Here is a 19,965-nt window from a genome sequence, read left to right as displayed (position 1 = left end):
AAAGTGAGCACATTTTACATGCTAGGGCTGTTTTTATTTATTTATTCTTTTCAAAATGTCACCAGCCTTTTCAACTTCTATAGAAAATGTTGGTGTCCCCTGATTATAACAGTTCTGGCTGTATGTTTAGGATCGTTATTGGGAGGTGAAACTCTGTGCCAGACTTAAGACTTTTTCACCTGTTAACTGGTTTTCTTAAAGTATTGCACTCTATATAGGTCAATCCATCTTCCACTAAATTCTGACCAGCTTCAGTCTAACTTCTGTAGAGAAGAACCCTGTGACATGAAGCTGCGACCGTCGTGCTTCGCCACGAGAATGACCTTCAGAGTGAGTTTTCCTCCAAACATAGCATTTTGTATGCTGGGCTTAGTTTTTGTCTCTGACCAGACCACCTTCTTCCATACGTTTTTAGTGTCAAATACATGGGTAGTAGCCACCTCTATACAGGACATCTTTCTCAATGACTATATATACAGTTCAGACCAAAGGTTTGGACACACCTTCTCATTGAATTCAATGAGAAAGTGTGTCCAAACCTTTGGTCTGTACTGTATATATTTTTTTCTGACCACTCCTCCAAACAGGTCAGATTTGTGGAGGGTGATTGCAAGTGGGGGAATCTGTTGACAATTGTCCTGTAAGTTTTAGTGCACATTTCATTTGCATGCAAACATTTTTAGAAATAAAAAACCTGTCTCTCAGTCACAATAAGCAGGTACAGACATCATCTATAACGTTATCTGGAAGCTATGTTTATAAGAAATAGGAAAAAGAGCCAGCAATGACCTGAAACAAGACCTATGATGCATCATCCTTAGGTTGATGTGATATTTTTGAAAGAGATGCAGCCTCAGTGGCCCTAAATGGTACATTGTGTTATTTTGTTCAGATCCTGTTTTATTTTAGCTTTTAAGTGACCTACTTCTTCTCTCCTATTTGTTGGTTGCCATGGTGAAGCCGTAACTTTGAGAAAGAAAAAGGAGACAAGATGCTTGCAAGGACAATGATGTTGATGTGTTACACAGGGAAACAACGTGACTGATGTGCCAACACAAAGGAGGAAACGAGGCTGCAGGTTAGTCATCAAGCCCCATTTACACTCTGTGCCGATGACAAAAACACGATTTATACTCAACCTCTCTCTTTCTCTATTTACAAAGCAGGTGATTGAATGGCTGTGTCCTTAAACTAGAGGGAAGGGAAGGATTAAAGGTAGGAAATGTCACATTTAGAAAAAATACCCCCCATCAACATGGTCATCAAATTACAATAAATTAAAAATACTTTGATATTCAAAGATTTGCTAAAATGTTACATTGCTGAAAGTCTAGGTTTAATTAAAAATAAATAATAGGCAAATAAAAACATTTTTACACACAAAATCTGACAAATGAATCACACACTAGAATCAAATGCATTTTAATGAGTCCAAAGGCCTTTAGCTTCCTAATATTTGAAATGTGTCAAGCTTTTACTTCTAATTGAAATAAATTATGTATTTGTTATTTATATAAAAAGAAAGATCATCTTTCTCTGTGAATCCTAATCTGGTGGAAATAAAACCCCAGAACAGAGCTGGGACTGAACGTTTTGGTAGGAGAAAATATATTGCTCACATTGGTGTCAATTGTGGATTTATGTTTAGTTTGGAGAGGATTGGCAATTTTTTTTTTAAAGTTTGTTTGTGAATGCATCAAAATTAAAAGTTAAGTCTTTAGCTTCCTCTAGCATATTTGAATTTATGTTAATGTTGCTTATACGTTTGGCAGATGCTTTTATCCAAACTGACAAGTTGATAATATTGTACCACTTCAGAAGGAAAATTAGATGTAGAACTCAAACTATCAGAGTTTATTCAGAGTTGTAGGACATTGTTACAGCTGTGGGGAGGAGGGATTTCCTGTAGGAGTCAGGAGATCTGAAAAAGCATCTGGCTGAAGACACTTTTGTTGTGATCAATACGTTTTCCATTTTCTGAAAAGTATCTCTTCTGCAGTTTGTCACAGAATAAGTTAGGCTGGACTGTGTTAAATGCACAGGAAAAGCAGATGCATGATGTCGTCCGTAGCTTCAACTCTACAATGATCAGCAAACATTACCTTAATCTGAAAAGAGGACTTCGGATGACAGTCCAGGCTTTTATTTCCCTTTCCCAGTGGTTCTAGAACACAACAGCTGAAGTTTGTGTTCTGGGTACATCTCTATGTGTTGGCTTTCAAAAACAACATTTTTCCTTCCACTAAACCTTTCATTAATATCCTTAGATACAAGTTTCACACTTTTTTTTGGGATGTTTCCATTGTGCACAAAATGCAATGACTGCAAGCACATTCAGCCCTCTCACCTAGGAGCTTTTTCATAGCTTCAGCCATGCTTATAATACAACTATGAGGGTAGATGACAAGTTTGTTAAGAAATATAGAAAAGATACATTTTTGTTATAAGGTAATAAAGCTTTCGTGAAGAACTAAAATGTATCCGATAATTCTGCAAAATAATCTAACAACAATGTGAATGGACACCACAAAAACCATGGTCAAAAGATTTCTAAAATCATTAAATTTAGATGATGAATGAAGGAAGAGCTTTCTACAAATATATTGCAAAATTTAATTTATACATTAACAAAATTATGGGTCAGCAATAGAAAATATCAAAACATTGTTAAAATAACACATTTGTTCCTCTCCCGGTTTGAAACTAGCCTTTTGAGGAGTTTCCTGAAATCTCAACCAGCCAGCGATCTATTCGCAGACAGGACTCTGACATGTCATCTTGTTTTACCATTAACACAGACACTGACAGCGGCAGTCTGTTTTTAATATCCATGGAGTTCACAGACAGGGGGCTCAGACCACCCAGGAGTTGAACAAACTTCCCACTAAATCGGATTGACACTTATTTTCTGGTCTTGCAGTCTGATTTAATCTCTCCGACCACAGGCAGGAGGAGACTAGGTGGAAAAAAAAGTCAAAGACACATTTGATCTCAGTTGTGCTGTCTTTCTTCAGAAGCGGCCTCTTCCTCTTCCTCTTCCTCTCCCCCGTCCTCTCCCACGAGCGCTGCTCAGGTGCCCGGCAGAGCGTCTCAGCTTTTTCCTCTCCTCGTGGTGTTCTCTCTCCGCCTGCTGCTGCTTCCTCTGCTGCTCCGACTGCACACAGGACATCAATAAGGATGTTCAACTTTTTCCATATGTGGATGTAAGGTCACAGCCTGGCTGTCACTATTTTCCATATTCTGTATTACAACAGTATATCTTTGACTGGGAAATAGCTATTATGAAAGACGATTTAGCAGAAAAACTTCCTGGAGGCATGCCAGAGAGACGCCTTTTCTGTCCTTCCCTCATAAATGTGAAGCATTTGCTAAACATGAATAGGATTTTCAGTGACAGTGTTTGGTCTCTTCAGATGAGATTGAGCTTTACAGCAACAATCTGGACAGAAACAAAGGTTGAAAAAGTGGGAAAGCAGCTCATGCCAATTGCTGTACACAGTAGAAGATCTGTGATGCTCTGGGCCTGTTTGTTTTTACTACGGTGAAAAATTGTAAGCATTTCTTTCTCTCACTGCACTTATTATCTTTCTGTAGATGAACACAAAGACCTTCCCAGCTCGCTCCCCTTCACCTTAAGCTGCTTCATTTACAGCTAACACCATGTTTTATTGTTGCGTGCCGTTCTCCTGAAGCGAAACGATGTGAAACATTTACAGGAGCAACAGTAACTCTGGATTATTTGCACCCGTGTACCTTTTTGAGAGTGAAGGTCAGCTGTTTGCTGCCCACCGCCGTGTCCGCTGTGCTGCTGATTCCTGAGCTTTCCTCCAACTTTAGCCTCTCCTCCAGAGAAGCCCTGAAAACAAACAAACATTTAGCAAACAGAGCGATGAGGACGGGACGGATCAGAACAGAACTATTCTCTGTAAACCCGACGTACTTCTGCAGTTTCTGCTTGTGGGCCATGTCGCCAAAACTCCTGAACTCCTCTCCGGCTTTGAGCTGATAAAACTGCAGCTGACTTGTCTTCTTGCTCTCGGTCTCGTCTCCTCTGCCCTGTTTCCGCTCCAGCAGGACGGTGTTGCGGTCAGCATCCCTCCTCTCCTGCCGCCGTCGGTCTCTGTCCTCCTGCCACAGTAGCCGCCGCTGCTCCCTCACCTCCTCCACCCAGCTCTTGTCGTCGTCAGAGCTCTCTTCCTCAGAGCTGGCTCGCCCTTCTGGCTCCTCTTCTTCATCTGCCGCCTAACCAGAGAAAATTGTTCTTGTGATTATGACATAAAGATGGTGTTTAAATGTCCCTTTTTAAACACAGTCTTCCTCCTCATAAACACCTAACTACTGTAGTCATGTAGCAACGGTAAAGCCCAACATACTAAACACAAAGATTTCAGATTATGTTTAAGGTTCCAAAATAACCTAATGAAACGTTTGTCTTAAATTCCAACTTTCCAATTTTAACTGAGAAACTTTATGTATACTTTTAGCTTTCCTTGACTCATAAACATTCTTATACAAAGTCTGGCTGGAACCTTCTGGACCAAATTGTATGGAAAAGATAAATAACAATGAAAGCACCTTACTATTACATAATTATGAAAAAAACTTCATTTTTCACAAGCATCAGCATTATTGGTAGAAATGTGCAAAAAGTTCTTGATGATCAGCAAGCCTAGATTCAACAATGAAGAGCTATTTACACAGTTTTTGTGACATCTTCACAAAAATAAATACTGTCCATTTCAAAATCTAACTCATGAACTTGTACAGAATAAAGCAGTTGTAAGTGTGGAATCTTGAGTTCCTCCTGAGAATATCACCTAAATACCACAAATAGCAAGCAAGTGCATTTCGTCAACAGAATACATAAACATAAATGTATGTTTTTCAAAATTTATCTTGATTTGGGAAATGATAAAAGCAAACTCCATGCTATTCTAGAGTTTTCAAGACTGCGTAAGAATCTTGTAAGTGGGACGGAAAGGCCCATTTCTATTAACCACTCTTCAAAAATTATAAAACATACCATCCAAATAAGGAAAATGTGTGTTAATCTTCCCAAGTCAGGTATTGATGCATATTGTCATATTTTTTCCACATACACCAGGAAAAAGCTTTCTATTTCTCATTCTGCCACTGTGTGATTTTTGTCAGAAGTGACTAAGAGTGAGATTTTGTCAGGAAACCCTCTGGGGCAGATACATGTAAAACAGATGATGAATATGTAAATAAAAAAAACAACAACATTTGATTCCCGCTGTAAAGTACGGAGGGGGATGTGTAATAGTGTGGGCCTGGTTTTATTTTTGAAGGACCCTGGAACCTTGTTTGAGTTTTAAACATTACAAACACAAATACGAGGACACTTTAGCTCAATAAAACTGCCAAAAATTGAAAATGGGCCACGATTTGTTCTTTCAGACAGGATAACAATCCAAAACATATAACCCTATAAACACCAGATGCCTTCTGGATATCTGATTGCACGTTCAACACTTAAATCTCAGAGAAAAATAATCGGATCTGAATTTTTTTTGTGTGGACTTTTGCACGTCTTTACCAGGGAAAATAGCTATTTCTCCAAATTATGTTCTTTTCATACTTATTTTCCCCACCATATATCAAAATCAACAAACTCTAACCTCCTGGTAGAAGTAATAAAAAGTCAACATCATACCACACAATTAAATGTTACCTGCTGGACGTTGGCCTCCTGCTGAGCCAGCAGCCGCAGCTTCTTCTTCCTCTTCTGTCCCACCTTGGAGACGATGGGGTTGAGCAGCCGGAACTCCTCGCTCTGCTCGTCCACCTGGTAGTCCGGGTTCTCGAACATCACCTTGAAGCGGTCGTCTCCCAGGATGGTGGGGAGAGCCTGCAGATGTCGCGTGCAAAGGTTAAACGGTCAATAAGTCATAAGTATTTCATCACTTGATCTCTTAACTGAGCCGTTGTCTGTTGGAGTAGACTGTAAAATGTGTTGGGATACAATGACAAAGTTAGTTTGGAACATTTTCTTAGTTTCAATAATGAAACAAAAATTATGTTGCAAGTTTATCATGAACCAAAACCTACGGTGGCCCTGAGGTGCAAACCACTTCAGCAAATTGAAAGCACAATTACAAATTACAAAAGCACTACAACATTAACGAAAGCACTACAACATTAACAAAACAGAAAGGGTATGTCCCAGTTGGAGATCTGAGAGATCGCTGATTGTGACAGTGCTTTTGAACCGGAAGTTATCGCTTGAGCGGGTCGGTCAGTTGTTGCGATACGTTATAGCGTCCGCAATATTGAAAGTGGCTTATCTACCATCAAGCTAATACAAGTAAATGGACCGAACTTCGTAAAGTGCCGTTCTGCAAAGTATTTCAAGTTAATGAATGCCACTGACACAACCTCTCACACATTATTATATATAGGAATGAAAAAAACAAAAAAAACAAAACAAAGGACAACGTTTTGAACTTTTTGATGTGATTATTTAATTGTTTTGGGGCACAATAATTGCATTTGATACAGCTGATTCTGATAAATCGTTTTTATTGATGAACACACACACATACCTTTACAGTGATGTATTCATGAACATATTAACACAATTCCATAATTCAATGTGCATTTGCTATTTCAAGATATGAATTAAAAAATGTAAAGTAAAGGCAGTGGGTCCACTTTGTGCAGTAAAACCGTTGAAACTAGTCCACGCAGCATGTTTTCTCCACTGCCACTGTCAAGATGGCGGTGACGTAATAGGACTCTGCGTATACATATTCATGCCTATTGCCCAATCAGCGATTTCTTAGGTCTCCAACTGGGACAAACCCTTTCCGTTTTGTTAATGTTGTAGTGCTTTCGTTAATGTAGTGTTTTCGTTAATGTTGTAGTGCTTTCGTAATTTGTAATTGTGCTTTCAATTTGCTGAAGTGGTTTGCACCTCAGGGCCACCATAAAAACCAGTTATTATTTCTGAGAAGTGACAAGGTGTGACCGCTCCAACTGGTGTGCCGTCATATTTTCCTACCTTGCCCTTCTTCTTCCTGGAAGCCAGCTCTGCCTCTTCATCTCCCTCCTCCATCAGCTTGAGAGCCAGCTCCTTGTTCACCTTCGGCAGCTTCTGTCTCATCACAACAAAATGTACTTTCGATACAAACAAACACAAAGTCTGATGACACAGACTGCTGTTCACATCCTCAAATTACACTTCCAAGTCTAGCGTTCTTAGAGCTCATAATGTTTTTTCCACATTTGGAGCCAGTTCGGACAGGATGAGAGGACACAAATATTTTGATGTGTTGCAACAGCTCAGCTGGTTGAAACCTGGGGAATCTTGTCTGCAATGAGCAGCTATTGAATAAGACTAATGTAAGAAAAGGTTGCACCACAAAACAGTACTTATGGGAAAGTTTGTCATCTTTCCAGCACTCCTCACCTGAACCTGGACTCTCTGCGTTCTGGATTCATCGATCTTCTGCCGGATCTTGTCCTTGCGGTATTCCTCATACGCAAAAGGATTTGCCATGGTTTTCACCTGAAGCCGAGTCAAATGTTACAATTGTGATATTTGACCTTTTGGCAACATTCGGATGCCACATGATCTCCGTAATGGTTCCAATAAATATTTCAGAGTGAAACAACCCGACACAGTAGCAGACATCCCACCTTGTGATACAGCCTTATGTCCATGAAAAAGCCGTGCATGTAGGCTCTCAGGAGAGACGACCCAATCAGGTGAGACAAACCTGGAGAAAAAACATCAAAACTGAATTCACACGAAAGAAATACATTCATGGTTCCTTAAAAGATGAATCCGGCTGATTTTATCTTTGATTTTTTGGGGGGCCAAACTATGATCCTATTTGAACAGCTTCTACACATTTGTCCTGTTAAGATAAAAAAAAAAAAAACGGTCACTAACCACTACAAATACTGGGCTTCCACTGTATTATTAAAATATTACAACCATTAAACAGAAGATTTGGGTGAGAACTGTGAGTTGATCTTTTCACCATTTTCTCTGCCACTGTATTTGGTGCATACGTTAAACTGACAATGAGTCACTGAATATTTTTCTGCCATTACAATAATTAGTGGGATCTGCTTTTGCAGGTCGAGGAACACGTACTTTGGAACTGGAATTTACACCTTTATATGTTCCTATATCACCTCACCTGTGGCTAAAATTATTGGGAGCATTTATAAATGTGAGATTGGCCAGAAACACACAAAAGTCAGATAATAAAGATGGAAAAATATTAAACTCAAAAATATATTTTCATGTATATTGAGAAAGTTACTAAACGTGAGCAATTTCTTCTATATTGGTTACTTATGCTTTTTTTATGCAGAAGAAAAAAAAGTGTATAAAACTCATCATCAGAACCTGATGAAGCATCTCTTCAGTTCATTAGTGGGTGAGGTGTGAGTGGTAGCAGATGTACGCTGGACGAGTTCAAGCCTGCAACAGCAGGAACTCCCAGAAAGTGGAGCAACCTGCTTTTCCTGGGAATGTCAATCCGTAAACTCGGTAGACCCCTGCATGGTTATGTAAGAGCCACGGATCCTGTAAATCAACACCGCTGTCCCTCAGGACCAACCCCCCAGCCCATCTCCCTTTATTCCACACCAACCAACCCGCTTCCTCCTCTGCTGTAATCTGATCTCGCTACTGCTGAGGCTGCATTCCAGTGTTCATTCAACCCCTCCAGGGTTCTCTGCCTGCATACCTAGAGTCTCTCAATCAATCCCCCAGGCCTCTGCTCAGCACAGAGGCTCTCAGTTCCTGGGAACTGAGAGTCTCATCATTAGAGCATTTCACTGCGGCGATGTCTCACCCAGATTCTCCAGGTCCTTGCGAGTGACAAACTTGTAGTCGTCGTAGACCGTGCTCTCCGGGCTCTCCTCCAGCTCCTCCGTCAGGCTGTCCAGGAACGAGCACCAGCGAGGAGCCGGGCCCAAAGCCTGAAACACAGGAGCGGCACGCTTCAAACACGACTCATATTTAGACTCTCAGAGAAATCTGGCGTGTATTTGTTGAAGCAAAAATAGCCTGGCTGCTCCCAAACATTTCCATTACAGTCAGAAGTGAACGGTGCGTCTTTGTAGGACACAAGGCGAAGTTTTCACTTAAAACGTTGTGATGGACTGAAATGATCTTACATATAAAAAGCAAGTTTGCAAACATTTACAACTCCTGTGAGTGTGATATTTTCACACTCCTGTTTGGAATCGTTTTCAGTGACAGAGTTTCTGCTCAGATGTAAACAGCTGACTGGAAACCAACTAAAACAAGATTTTATCTGCTTATTGCTTTTCTCAAACTGATCTTTTATTAAAAATTCTCCACAGGAGGTTTTCTAAGAATTTCTGACAAAATTTTGCACGTATCTTGGGCTTTAAATATTAAAAATGCAAAAGCAGAATGTAAGAAGGAACGAGAGTGGAATGGATGGATGAACAGACAGATGATTAAATGAATGGATAATGGAGCAGATGGATAATGTACAATCTAACATAAAACCTGTAAATATACTCAAATTAAAATTCCACACTTTTAAAAATCATGAAAGTTGGGCGTGCCGTGGTGGCGTAGGGGTTAGGGCGACCCATATTTGGAGGCCTTGAGTCCTCGATGCGGCCGTCGCGGGTTCGACTCCCGGACCCGGCGACATTTGCCGCATGTCTTCCCTCCTCTCCTACCCCATTCCTGTCAGCCTACTTTCGTAAAAGGGACACTAGAGCCCACAAAAAGACCCCCTGGAGGGGTAAAAAAAAAAAAAAAAAAAAAAAAAAAAAAAAAAAAAAAATCATGAAAGTTAATATTTTTCCTTGTTTTCTCTATTTCCTTACCAGCAAGTTTATTTCCAGTGTTTAAAACTCAAGGTTTTCCCCAAAAAACTTGCTAAGCCTGGTGGTTTGGTGCTTGGACACTCATTCATCCAGCAGCCCACCGTGTTTTTGAGTAAAAAATGTTTAAAGCTGAAAGGAAATTTTAAAATATCACTTGATATGTGTTATTGAAAGATTGGAAGATTAATACCTGAACACCAACTATAAAATTGTAAAAAATGCAAACATTTTAAAAAGACTTAAATAAAAAAGTAATGCTTAGAAAAGCCTGGTGGCCCGCCAGGCTTACAATACACCAGAGGAATACACACTGAAAACCTTTAAATGAATTAAAGGACAAAAATGAGAGATGCTTCTAAATATTTGTGATTACCCAATTTGGGATTTATTCTTTAATCTTGTGGGTTATTTCTATGCCATGTAAGCTGTGTTGGAAATAAATATGCAATATTTTAATCACAATGGAAGCTTACGGTTTTAATGTAAAAGTTAATGTAATTTGCTTTAGAACTAAATAGTATGGGCAAAAAAAAGTAAGTAAATGTTTAACAGTCAAAAAAACTGTTACTTAAAGTTTAAACTCTTACTGAACTGGATCATGGGTTGTGGTTAGATGGGGAAGAATCAAGTACAAATTGTTATTTATTGAAAATTGCATCAGCTCAGAACTTTGCTCCCTCTTTAATAATGGTGGCATGTTGATGTCTTCGTTTGCTGATATGAGCAGCGATGGCTTTCAGTGTAATCTTTGCTTAAGGGTTATGCAATCATGGTGGGAAATGTTATGCATTTTCGCTTGATATCTAACCCGCTCAGCCAACATGAAAAAGACTATTTTACTGTAGGTTGACTCTGGACAAAATGTCATGTCGCCAATTTAAACCCAATCCAGCGTCCAATCGTTCTTCAGTTCCATCACAGCACATGAAGCTGATCAAGTCTCTTCTGAAGGAAACATCTCAAAAACATCAACGGGCTGCATTTACAAGTCCCAGCGTATTTTAGGCACTTCATTGACTCTGACTCAGTAAAGACTCAGGACTAGAAGCGATAAAAACAAGTCAAGACTGATCTCAGATCAGAACTGCACTTCTCAGAAAAATGCATCACTCTTTGAATTAACGTTGAGAAAGAACACCAGGTGCGCAAGTGGCTCAACAGGTTCTAACCCAGAGACCCATTAAGTTGAAGCAATCAATTTATCACAGCTGAAATACAACAAGTGTGCCTCCAATGTAAATAAGATTCTTCCATCTTCTTTCGTCAAGTATTTCACTGAAATACTGGCCTGTTTTTTTAGATGTTGAACAACTTTAAAGCATATTCTGTTTGGGAGACTGATGAAATTTGTTTTCTTTATGAATTGTAAAGAGTTTTCTGTGTTTTCATGTTTAACACTGCTATAAACACACTTTAGCTAAAACCATTTATCTTTAATCCAGCTCCAACAGCACAACCACAAACCTACGTGTAGTTGTGCTGAATAAATTTTGTGGACAAAATAATTTGTTTTTATTTTCATAGTAAAAAGTCCCTTTTTATGGTCCAATTTAGAGTTTTACGAGTTAATCAAAGATGGTCCTAGTCTGGTTTACTAAGTGGCATTTTTTGAATGCACAGAGTGTGACTATGCTGCATTGTTCAGCCGTCTGAGTGTATCTGACTGGATTAAAACCTGAATTTGACTCCACTGTTCTGAGATATACAAGAATCAGTACACAACTAAATACTACATGTTTAGTAAACTTCAAAAAGTTGTTATAAAAATGTCATGAAATAAGTTTTCTGGGAATCTGGCAAAGATTACTTTGTCACCTTGTCATTGTATCTAGGATGAAAGGTTTATCCAACCAGGAATGTCCTCATTTACACAAAGCAGAGCAGAGTTTACAGTACACACGCACACACACACACGCTATTCTGATCTGTTCTCTTTCTAAACAAACTGACTTCTCTTCTTTTGTTGTCTGCTTCTACAGAGTTACTCAGAAGTTTAAATAGAGTCACCTTATGCATAAGGTTGAGGTTGGGCCATTCCAACCTCAACCTTTGCTTAATGTGGTGTGGAGTATTTTATTCACTCCACAACCAGCAAGCATCATCTTTACTACTTCATACCACTCATCTCTGTGACCAAACAGCTCAATCTCTGTCCCGTCTTTCCTCCAGGAGTCATATGGTTCTACCATGTGGACAGCTGCCAATTCTGAGCGTCAATTCACAACAACAGTCCCTGTTGATGTGAACTGGCTTCTACCATCCTTGATTTTACAGCATTTTCTAGCTTATGATGGGCTTCTTAGTTCTGAAGAAGCCTTGGTTTTATTGGGGAGAGGAAAATTTGGGCAAATGAGTGAAACGTTCACAAAACTGGGTTTTCTAGCAGAAAACTCATTTTCAAAAGGACAAAGCTTACAATAAGGGTCCTGAATGACCTTGGAGTGCTTCCTGTTAGGAATGGTGGACCATATTTAAAAGTCAAGAAACCAACCACTTTAAAAAGGATGAGTGGATGTAAAATCCTGAATGGCACTGTTAACATCTCATTAATTCATGACTGGGTCCATGTCTGTCTGTCTGCTTCTATCACACAGTGAGGCAGTGTTGCACATGAACATGTAGTGATCATGGCGTCTCCGTACTCACCGGGATGTAGAACGTGTTCATTTTGGGGTCTTCATTGGCCGTGAAAAGCATTCCTGTTCATGACATACAACACAGTGAGGAACGTAAGACAAAGACAGTAAACAATAACTCTGATCAGAAAGCTCTGCTGTAGAATGAAGGTAAGTTTAATTTAAAAAAATAATATTAGTAATAATAATATTATTAGTATGAATAATAAGTTCAGAAATATTTTTTTCTCATTTCAATGGCAAACTGACAATTGAAGAGAGCTTGTAAAGAAATGGGCCGCTGGAAAATTTTACAAAATGGCGCCCCCTAGAGGTCAATCATTTACAAAAACAAAACAAAAAACCTGGCTCCCTGGATGAGCCTTATTCTAATTCAGAAAAAAATTATATTGAGATTATTAAAACTACAATATATATTAACCTTGAAAATCATTTAGTAGGAAGATTATTTCATTTATTAATTTCTATAATTTAATTTCTATCATTTTCTATTTTTCTAGACAACTCTTATTCTACTTATAACAGCAAAGTGAGCACAAGTATTTTTTCTTGAATATATTTTTTATTGCTTACAAGATTTGGTATTCATGGTGGTTCTGGTGTTAATTAAAGAGGTAAAACAGGGAAAAAAAATTCTGTTATTTCTGATGTTGACATTTGATTTGACGTTTGAAATATGTAAAATTACAGGCATCTTCCTAATCATGACATGTTCAACAGCTAGAGTAACAACAAAATAAATCCATGAATTCAACTGTTTTTGTTGACTTAAATAAAACAGTTAAACTAAATCTTGAGCTTTGAACAACACAAAATTTCTCCTTCGACATAATACTTCCACCTAAAATACTGGTTCTTATTGCCAAGATACCATTAATGTTTCAGTCACAACAAAAAGAAGTGACGACTGTCTACTTTCTCACAGTTTCAAGAATGTGCAGCAATCATAAAAAGTAATGTTCGTACCTGAATTGGGGTACATGCAGACATCATTGAGGTCGCTCTGTGGCTGTATGGAGGAGAACAGCTTCCCCTGCAGAGCAGAGTAGAAAAGACAAATGCAATTTATAGACATCACAACACATCTTCAACTGTATATTGTTTTTTTTTTCTCTCTGACTCATTTAATAAATACTGGCAGACAGCAGAATATTGACTCGCTGTTCTTCCTTACCGAGTCTTTGTTCCAGATCTTTATGATCTTGGAATCAGCCGACACAATGAGGTCCAGCTGGTCGTGGAAGTTCAAAGATTTGATTGGCAAGTTGTAGAAGTGATCTTTGACCAGCAGCGGTTGGCTGGAACGCAGGTCATACAGCAGCACCTGGGAGAAAAAGACAAAGTGGAGAGAGGGAATCAGTAACAATCACAAGAGAACACATAAAATACCTATTTTCTTTACTTTTTTTCCTGTTCTGATATAAAATGTAGCTTTCACAGGTAGGGTATGTCCATTTTTCCATTTAAAATGTCCCACTGCGTCACAGATCCCCTGCTTTCCTTAATAGTGGGCATAAAGTGCTTTTTCACCTTATTGCTCTGTGTTTTGCACCAAATCCTTTTGGAGTTTTTGTAGCTGGAAAGCTCAATTTTAGTCTCATCAGATACAGACCGCTTTATGTTTTTGATGGTAGGACAGATGGGTTTCTATAGGCATGCCAGCCAAGCAACCAGTTGGCAATTAGAAAGCATCTAATGGTTGCTAAGGGAACGGGGTTTTATTACTGCAAATAGTAGGCGCCACAATAATTGTGGTTTGTGATTTTGAAAAAAAAAATAAAAAACATAAAATAATAAAGTGCAATTTTAAAAAAATCCTAAAATGTCCTAATCCCAACTAATACTGACAGGCTTTTTCAGTATGATATTATGTTTCTGCAATAAAACATCTTGCTTGCTAATAGATATGAAAGGGGTTTATTTTCATAAATATATGGTGCAGTATAATAGCCAAAATTTACACTAAAAGGAGATTTTGTGTAAATAAAACTCTATGTTGTAGTTTTTTTTAATTTAAATAGTCACAAAATGAAGTTGAGGCTTTTCTGTTGAACTCACCTGTCCAGTGCTGGTGCCTACTGCCATGGTGAGGGAACCATTAAACTTCAGCGCACTGATGGACGGTAAACCCTGAACCCTGTCAGCAATCAGAAAGTCACAGCAATCACCACAAAGAGCAAACGTAAAACTCAAAGACAGATATGATGTCTGACACAGACTGGAGCTGGAAACTTGCTCTGACTCAAAGAAAAGTCTGATATTTCAACATGCAGCCTTCATTTTCACAGCTTGCTGCCTGTTTTTCAGGGAGAAAAGCACCATGTGGCTACATATGCATCGGCACGCTGAGATCATCCGAGAGGACGCGACAATCTGAGCGTGGCAACTCGGTGCTTACTCTGTTCCTTCAGTCAGGCTGCTCAGGGCGCAGTCCAGAACGCCCACTCGGTTCCGGATGCGAGGGTCCCAACATTCGACCCTTCCCTGGTGAACAGACAGAGCAGATCACAGCCAGTCAGAAAATCACAGTTTAGAGTTTTAACAGAGAAGTAGCATGCATTTTCAGTGATTAAATTACTCTTCGAATAGATGCTGCAGCATAAAGACTAGAGTGTTTTCTTCACACTGCTGGCCTAAAGTGTTTGGCTCCATCATGTTGGCTCGGGGAGCGGCTTCCTAATTCAAATGTTAAGATTCCTTCAACTTAAAACTCAACTTTAATCAACAGCTTCTCAGAAATCACCAAAAAATAAAATAACAGATTATATCACACCTTTAAAAAGTAGCCGAAAAATGTTAAGTGTTGATTTAGTGTTGACTCATGAACAACAGTTCTGCTTTTACTGAATGAAAATGATTAAAAAGATATATTATTCAGCTCTTGGGTAAACCACAAAAACAATTAATCCAACAATTTGTGGTCCTAAAATCCTCCAATGCAAAAAAATTATTAAAAGACTTCTTCAACCACATTAAACATCCAAACTAAAATAAAGGGTAAAAATAAAGCCTACCTTCTTTTAACTCGATTGTCTAATTGTAAGGATAAAAATGATCTAGTTTATAAACAGGTTTTTAAATTGTTAAAATTCGAACTTAAGTGAATAAAGAGAAATTGTGACTTATTCTTCTTTAAGCTGTGTTGGTTTATTGATGATTTAATTTGATATGGTTCTGGTGTAATGTTTCTTGACTGGATGTGTGTTACATTCCAAAAAATGGAATGAATGTTTTAATTCGTCTAAGCATAATTTTTATGTTTTTTTTATGATAAGAGTATTTCCTGTGCAATGAACAACCATGTTTGTTTATCAAATGTAGGCTTGGAACGCTCAAGTTTAACAACTGAGCTCTGTTCCATCTGAGAGCTTTTCATTAAAACTAAACGTCTGTTGCTGAAACAACAAAAGAAGTGTTCGTTTCGGGAGCACTAATGCTTGAACAGCATAGGACATTGTTGTGAGGTGTTGAGAGGTGTCACTGAGCGTGGGATTTGGTGTTGTAAGCGTGGGAGGTCACAACAGAAAACAGCAGACACACCTCATTTGAGTTTCTTATGCACATGCAAATGAGGTAAGTTGTATGTTTACAGCAAGCAGGACAGCTTTTCTTAAAGATTTTACTTTCATTTCAGCAAACAAGATAGCTCAGAATGAAAGCAGCAAAAATTATAATCTCAGTTTGTGTGTCCTGTGGAAGTAGCCAACATTGGAAATGCACAAGATAGCTGCTACCTATATTGGAGTGTGTGCTTTCTTGCTTATATTTACACTGCTTGCAAAGTGTTTGCAATAATACGTCAACTAACTGCCTGGAGGACCCGCAGACCAGAGTGACAACTAGACGCTGCAAGAGTAAATTTAGTTTCTGAGTTGTTGCAAACTGTGGCAACCAGAGACAAGGAGACGAGCATTTTTAAGTCAGTTTAGAAACTGATGTGTAAACAGCGTATGTATACAGACTGTCATCAAAACCCCACATGCTGCAGACAAGACAATATAACATGTTGAATATGACTGATTTAGATCAGATTAAAATGGTCTTCAAACAATATTATCATTTATTGCAATAATTTTTTTTAAAACAATTAATCGCTCAGCAAAATTTGTTATCGTGACAGGCCACAACATGGGCATCAAAAAACGCAGCGCTCACCTCAGAGGTTCCAGTTGCGAATAAATGATGAACAGGGTTGATGTCACAAACATTGTTCTCCCTGGGTGATGACAAAACAAAAATCCATCATGAACAAAGACGACAAATCATGCAAGCCTCGAGATAAGCAAGCATCTCTCAGTACGTACACGCCGTCTGTCTGAAGGGAGTTGAGGAAGCGCCCCTGCTCCAGGTTCAGTCTGTACACCTCGGAACTGTGAGTGAAAACAAGCATTAGGGAAACTTTTGTGAGGGAAACAAAAGTTGCCCTCACCAGCTAACACTGCTTTCCAGTCTCACCTCATCCCCACAAAGTAGAGGTCGCAGGAGGGATAGTGGTAGGAAAAGTCCCGTCCGAACTTTGGGATCCGAGTCTTGTAGTAGTGGCCTTGTTGGGCGTGGAACTCCACATGGCGGTCGCACTGCAAAAGAACCAGCTGCAAGAGAACACAGAGATTATCGGCACGCTGAAACCTAAGAGCAGTTAAAAATGTTTGGGTGAGCTCAAGTTCCAATCTTGTTACTGCAGCAACAATTTTAGCAGTTATTAGAAAATAGGACAATGAGCTGAAAACACCACATGTTCTGCTTCATCACCACAGTGAATATACTTTGATAACAAGAAGATATTTTTTTATCATTTATGGCAACTTTTGACCACACAGAAAACCTTGTTTTGCCAAAGATCTTCCATGCAGCAACATTTTACTAGATTCATGGAAGCAAATAGGTGAAGAGGGCAGATTTCTTCTAACTTTAACCTCTGTTTCAACTCACAGAGCTTTTGTTTTATGGAGAGAAACAGTTCAATCCAATTCAGATCATGGCAAAGCATGACGTTTGTCAGGTAAGAAAGTTTGATGTGTTACCTGGGTTTTTCTCTATGTCTGCAGTTAAAGCAAAACCCTGTTAGGATCAATAGACCTGTTTATCAAAAAATAAATAAATAAATAAAACAATTATGGCTCTGAACAATATTCCATCTGCCATTGACGGACGTGACTGTGTAGCGAAAAACAAACTGGAAATCAATAATTAAGAACAAAATCTCTCACCTTTGAGTAATCATCTGACAGGATGTCAAAAGCCACAACTGTAAGAAGAAGAAGAAGAAAAAAGAAAACAGTAAAACCCAATGTTCCAGAAGGGGCTAGAAAAGATACACGAGAAAAACCTACCATCTGAATCCAAACATCGTTCAAATTTAAGGGACAGCTGATATGTGTCATAGCAGCGAACTCTGGGTTTGTATGTTCCTGAGGGGAAAATACAGTCAATGAGCGTTTTCATCTTTCTGCAGTGATAAATTACAGAAGGGTTTTCTGAAGCCAAAAGATGGTCTTACCTGCTGCCAGGATGAACTGACCGTCTCGGGACGCTTTGATAGAGGTGCACACTGTGGGCATCTCGAAGTCCTGAATGAGTTCAATCCGCCGCTGGATGTCTGAAAAACAAAAATAAAAAGGAAGGGGAAAGCAATGCTTAAAACTTTGAACAAATTAACTTGTCTGCAGTGCTGACAATGAAGCGACCCACTCACCAACATCTTTTTTCTGAAGCTGTCTTTTCTTTCGATCTGACAACCACTGCAACAAGTAGAAAGAAGTGAGGATATTTCAACAGATAAAAAAAACAGGAGAATTTTGAATTCTATAATCCCCACACTTATTTAAGCCAGCACAGTCGTGTTATAGAAAACAGTAAAGGACTGATTACACACCGTTGAGGTGCTCTTGTGCTACTTTTGAATCACCGGTGTGTTTTGTCTTTCAGCATTATTATACAGAAAAATAAAAAGGGCAATACAACACCTCGGAATTAATCAATCAATGCAATAAATTAAAGCCGAATGTTGCTACCTTACATAATCAATTGGCTAATAAGGAAAAGGCACACGACACACGAGAATATTATGGTTCATCAATGCATTTCTATTTATGCTGCTTTTTGGCGAGTAGCATGTAAAGTCTACTTTGGTGGTAATAGCCACTGTAGTAAATAGCATCTGAGATAGCAATATCAATTAAACCGCTACAGTAACTTTGATCGCATGGAGTATTATACCTCAGGGAGGGACTTTCCATAACTTAGATTGTAAATCTTCACATCGTTCACGTTTGAAATCTGCATTTCTAGGGGTTCGTCGATTCCTCATACACGTTGTTGTACCCCGGCAACCTGTGAGTCTCTATAAAGTGTCCGGCTAGAAACAACATCCGCTTAGCATTCTGGTCATTTTAAAAACTTAGAAATTTTTGTATAATTTTATTTTATTTTATTTTTTACTTTTCAAACTTAGAAATGTACGAGTTTTTTCAAGAATATTTCTGAGATTAATTTCAAATTTTCGGGGTTTTTCTTTTGCTGCGGAAATGTATTCCTTATTTTAGAGTACGGAGTCCCCTAGGGGACATGAAGATTTTTTTTCTCTTGGATTTCCTCTCAATAAGTAATAGAGTACGTACTGACTCCTCTAGGGGACACTGAGGTTTTTTTTTCTTTTGCGTTACCTCACAAAAGTATTGCATTCCTTTGCAATAGATTTTGCGTTCTAGAAGACTCATTAACAGCGGCAAAAAAAAGTCGCGAATACCTTGAAGAAGAATTTTCGGCTGCTCTTCATCACTTTTCTGCATATACATGCATCTGTACATCCACCCATCCATCTATTAACCCATCCATTAATTCATACAGTTTTTTTCCCACAGTTCAAAAACATGAGGTTAGATCGATAGACTACACTGGGATTAAAATTGAGACTGTTGAGCGCCCAGCGATGAGCATGTCTATCGAACCTGCGTAGGTTCGTAGGTGTGCATCACCTACGAACCTCAATGATGCACACAGTTTTTTTCGAAGCTCTGTATCAATAATCATTGAAATTTTTTTAATCTCATGATTGTATTAGGAGTTAGGTTTTTAGAAGTTACTCTGGATTAAAAAGGCAATTGAAAGAAATGGTGACTTTAAATTAATTTGAAAAAAGCAATCATGAACTGGACAGTGATACAAAATATTGTTTAAATATTATTTACCTGAGTTAGGCTACCTCACACTTTGGTTGTCTTTCCAGTTTTACTTCACTTCTTTGTACACATTGTTCAGTCATGGATAATGCATTATTTTGCTTAGAGTTTTGTATTTGTAAAAATAAGCCTTTAAAAAAACAAGATTTAATATTTCATGGTGTTTATTAATAACAGTGACCTTTATTTTCGGTTAATGTTTATTTGCTCAGGTCACCTGAGAGATGAGAGCTTCCTGTAACAGGACAGAGTCGGATGGCTGTCAGACGGCGCTCCTCAGACATCAGTCCGTCTCAGGTGAA

At 38.6% G+C, this 19,965-nt stretch overlaps 1 protein-coding gene across 2 annotated transcripts; it reads right to left on the bottom strand.

Annotated features, from left to right (window-relative positions):
* Positions 1 to 2,585: 2,585 nt before the first annotated feature.
* nol10 (nucleolar protein 10) lies at positions 2,586 to 18,819 on the bottom strand. Of its 2 annotated transcripts, XM_023352206.1 has the most exons (21): positions 18,702 to 18,819; positions 18,178 to 18,223; positions 17,983 to 18,081; positions 17,816 to 17,893; positions 17,693 to 17,730; positions 16,938 to 17,074; positions 16,787 to 16,852; positions 16,638 to 16,698; positions 14,881 to 14,966; positions 14,541 to 14,619; positions 13,657 to 13,806; positions 13,449 to 13,515; positions 12,493 to 12,545; positions 8,832 to 8,958; positions 7,660 to 7,739; positions 7,430 to 7,528; positions 7,022 to 7,114; positions 5,693 to 5,869; positions 3,941 to 4,242; positions 3,754 to 3,856; positions 2,586 to 3,154 (listed from the first exon to the last, which is right to left on the bottom strand). In XM_023352206.1, the coding sequence occupies exons 1-21, from the start codon at positions 18,765 to 18,767 to the stop codon at positions 3,011 to 3,013; spliced, it is 2,151 nt and encodes a 716-aa protein (XP_023207974.1). In that variant the 5' UTR covers positions 18,768 to 18,819; the 3' UTR covers positions 2,586 to 3,010. The 2 variants fall into 2 exon arrangements, with proteins under 2 accessions (XP_023207974.1, XP_023207973.1); XM_023352205.1 differs by having other exon boundaries at positions 17,693 to 17,893; positions 18,702 to 18,810.
* Positions 18,820 to 19,965: the final 1,146 nt, after the last annotated feature.

This window comes from Xiphophorus maculatus, chromosome 19, assembly GCF_002775205.1.
Source record: "Xiphophorus maculatus strain JP 163 A chromosome 19, X_maculatus-5.0-male, whole genome shotgun sequence".
NCBI classification, from domain to species: Eukaryota; Metazoa; Chordata; class Actinopteri; order Cyprinodontiformes; family Poeciliidae; genus Xiphophorus; species Xiphophorus maculatus.
The sequence above is the reverse complement of the archived record's forward strand: the minus strand, read 5'-3'. Positions and strand labels throughout refer to the sequence as shown.

What these genes read in the sequence shown, in the direction of transcription:
- nol10 (XM_023352205.1), bottom strand. Translation starts at nt 18,721, where the DNA reads ATGGAAAGTCCCTCCCTGAG. An exon ending in TCCCTTCAGACAGACGGCGT is followed by an intron (nt 16,699 to 16,786) that starts GTACGTACTGAG and finishes GTCATCACCCAG; the next exon opens with GGAGAACAATGTTTGTGACA. An exon ending in CGCAGAGAGTCCAGGTTCAG is followed by an intron (nt 7,115 to 7,429) that starts GTGAGGAGTGCT and finishes GTGATGAGACAG; the next exon opens with AAGCTGCCGAAGGTGAACAA.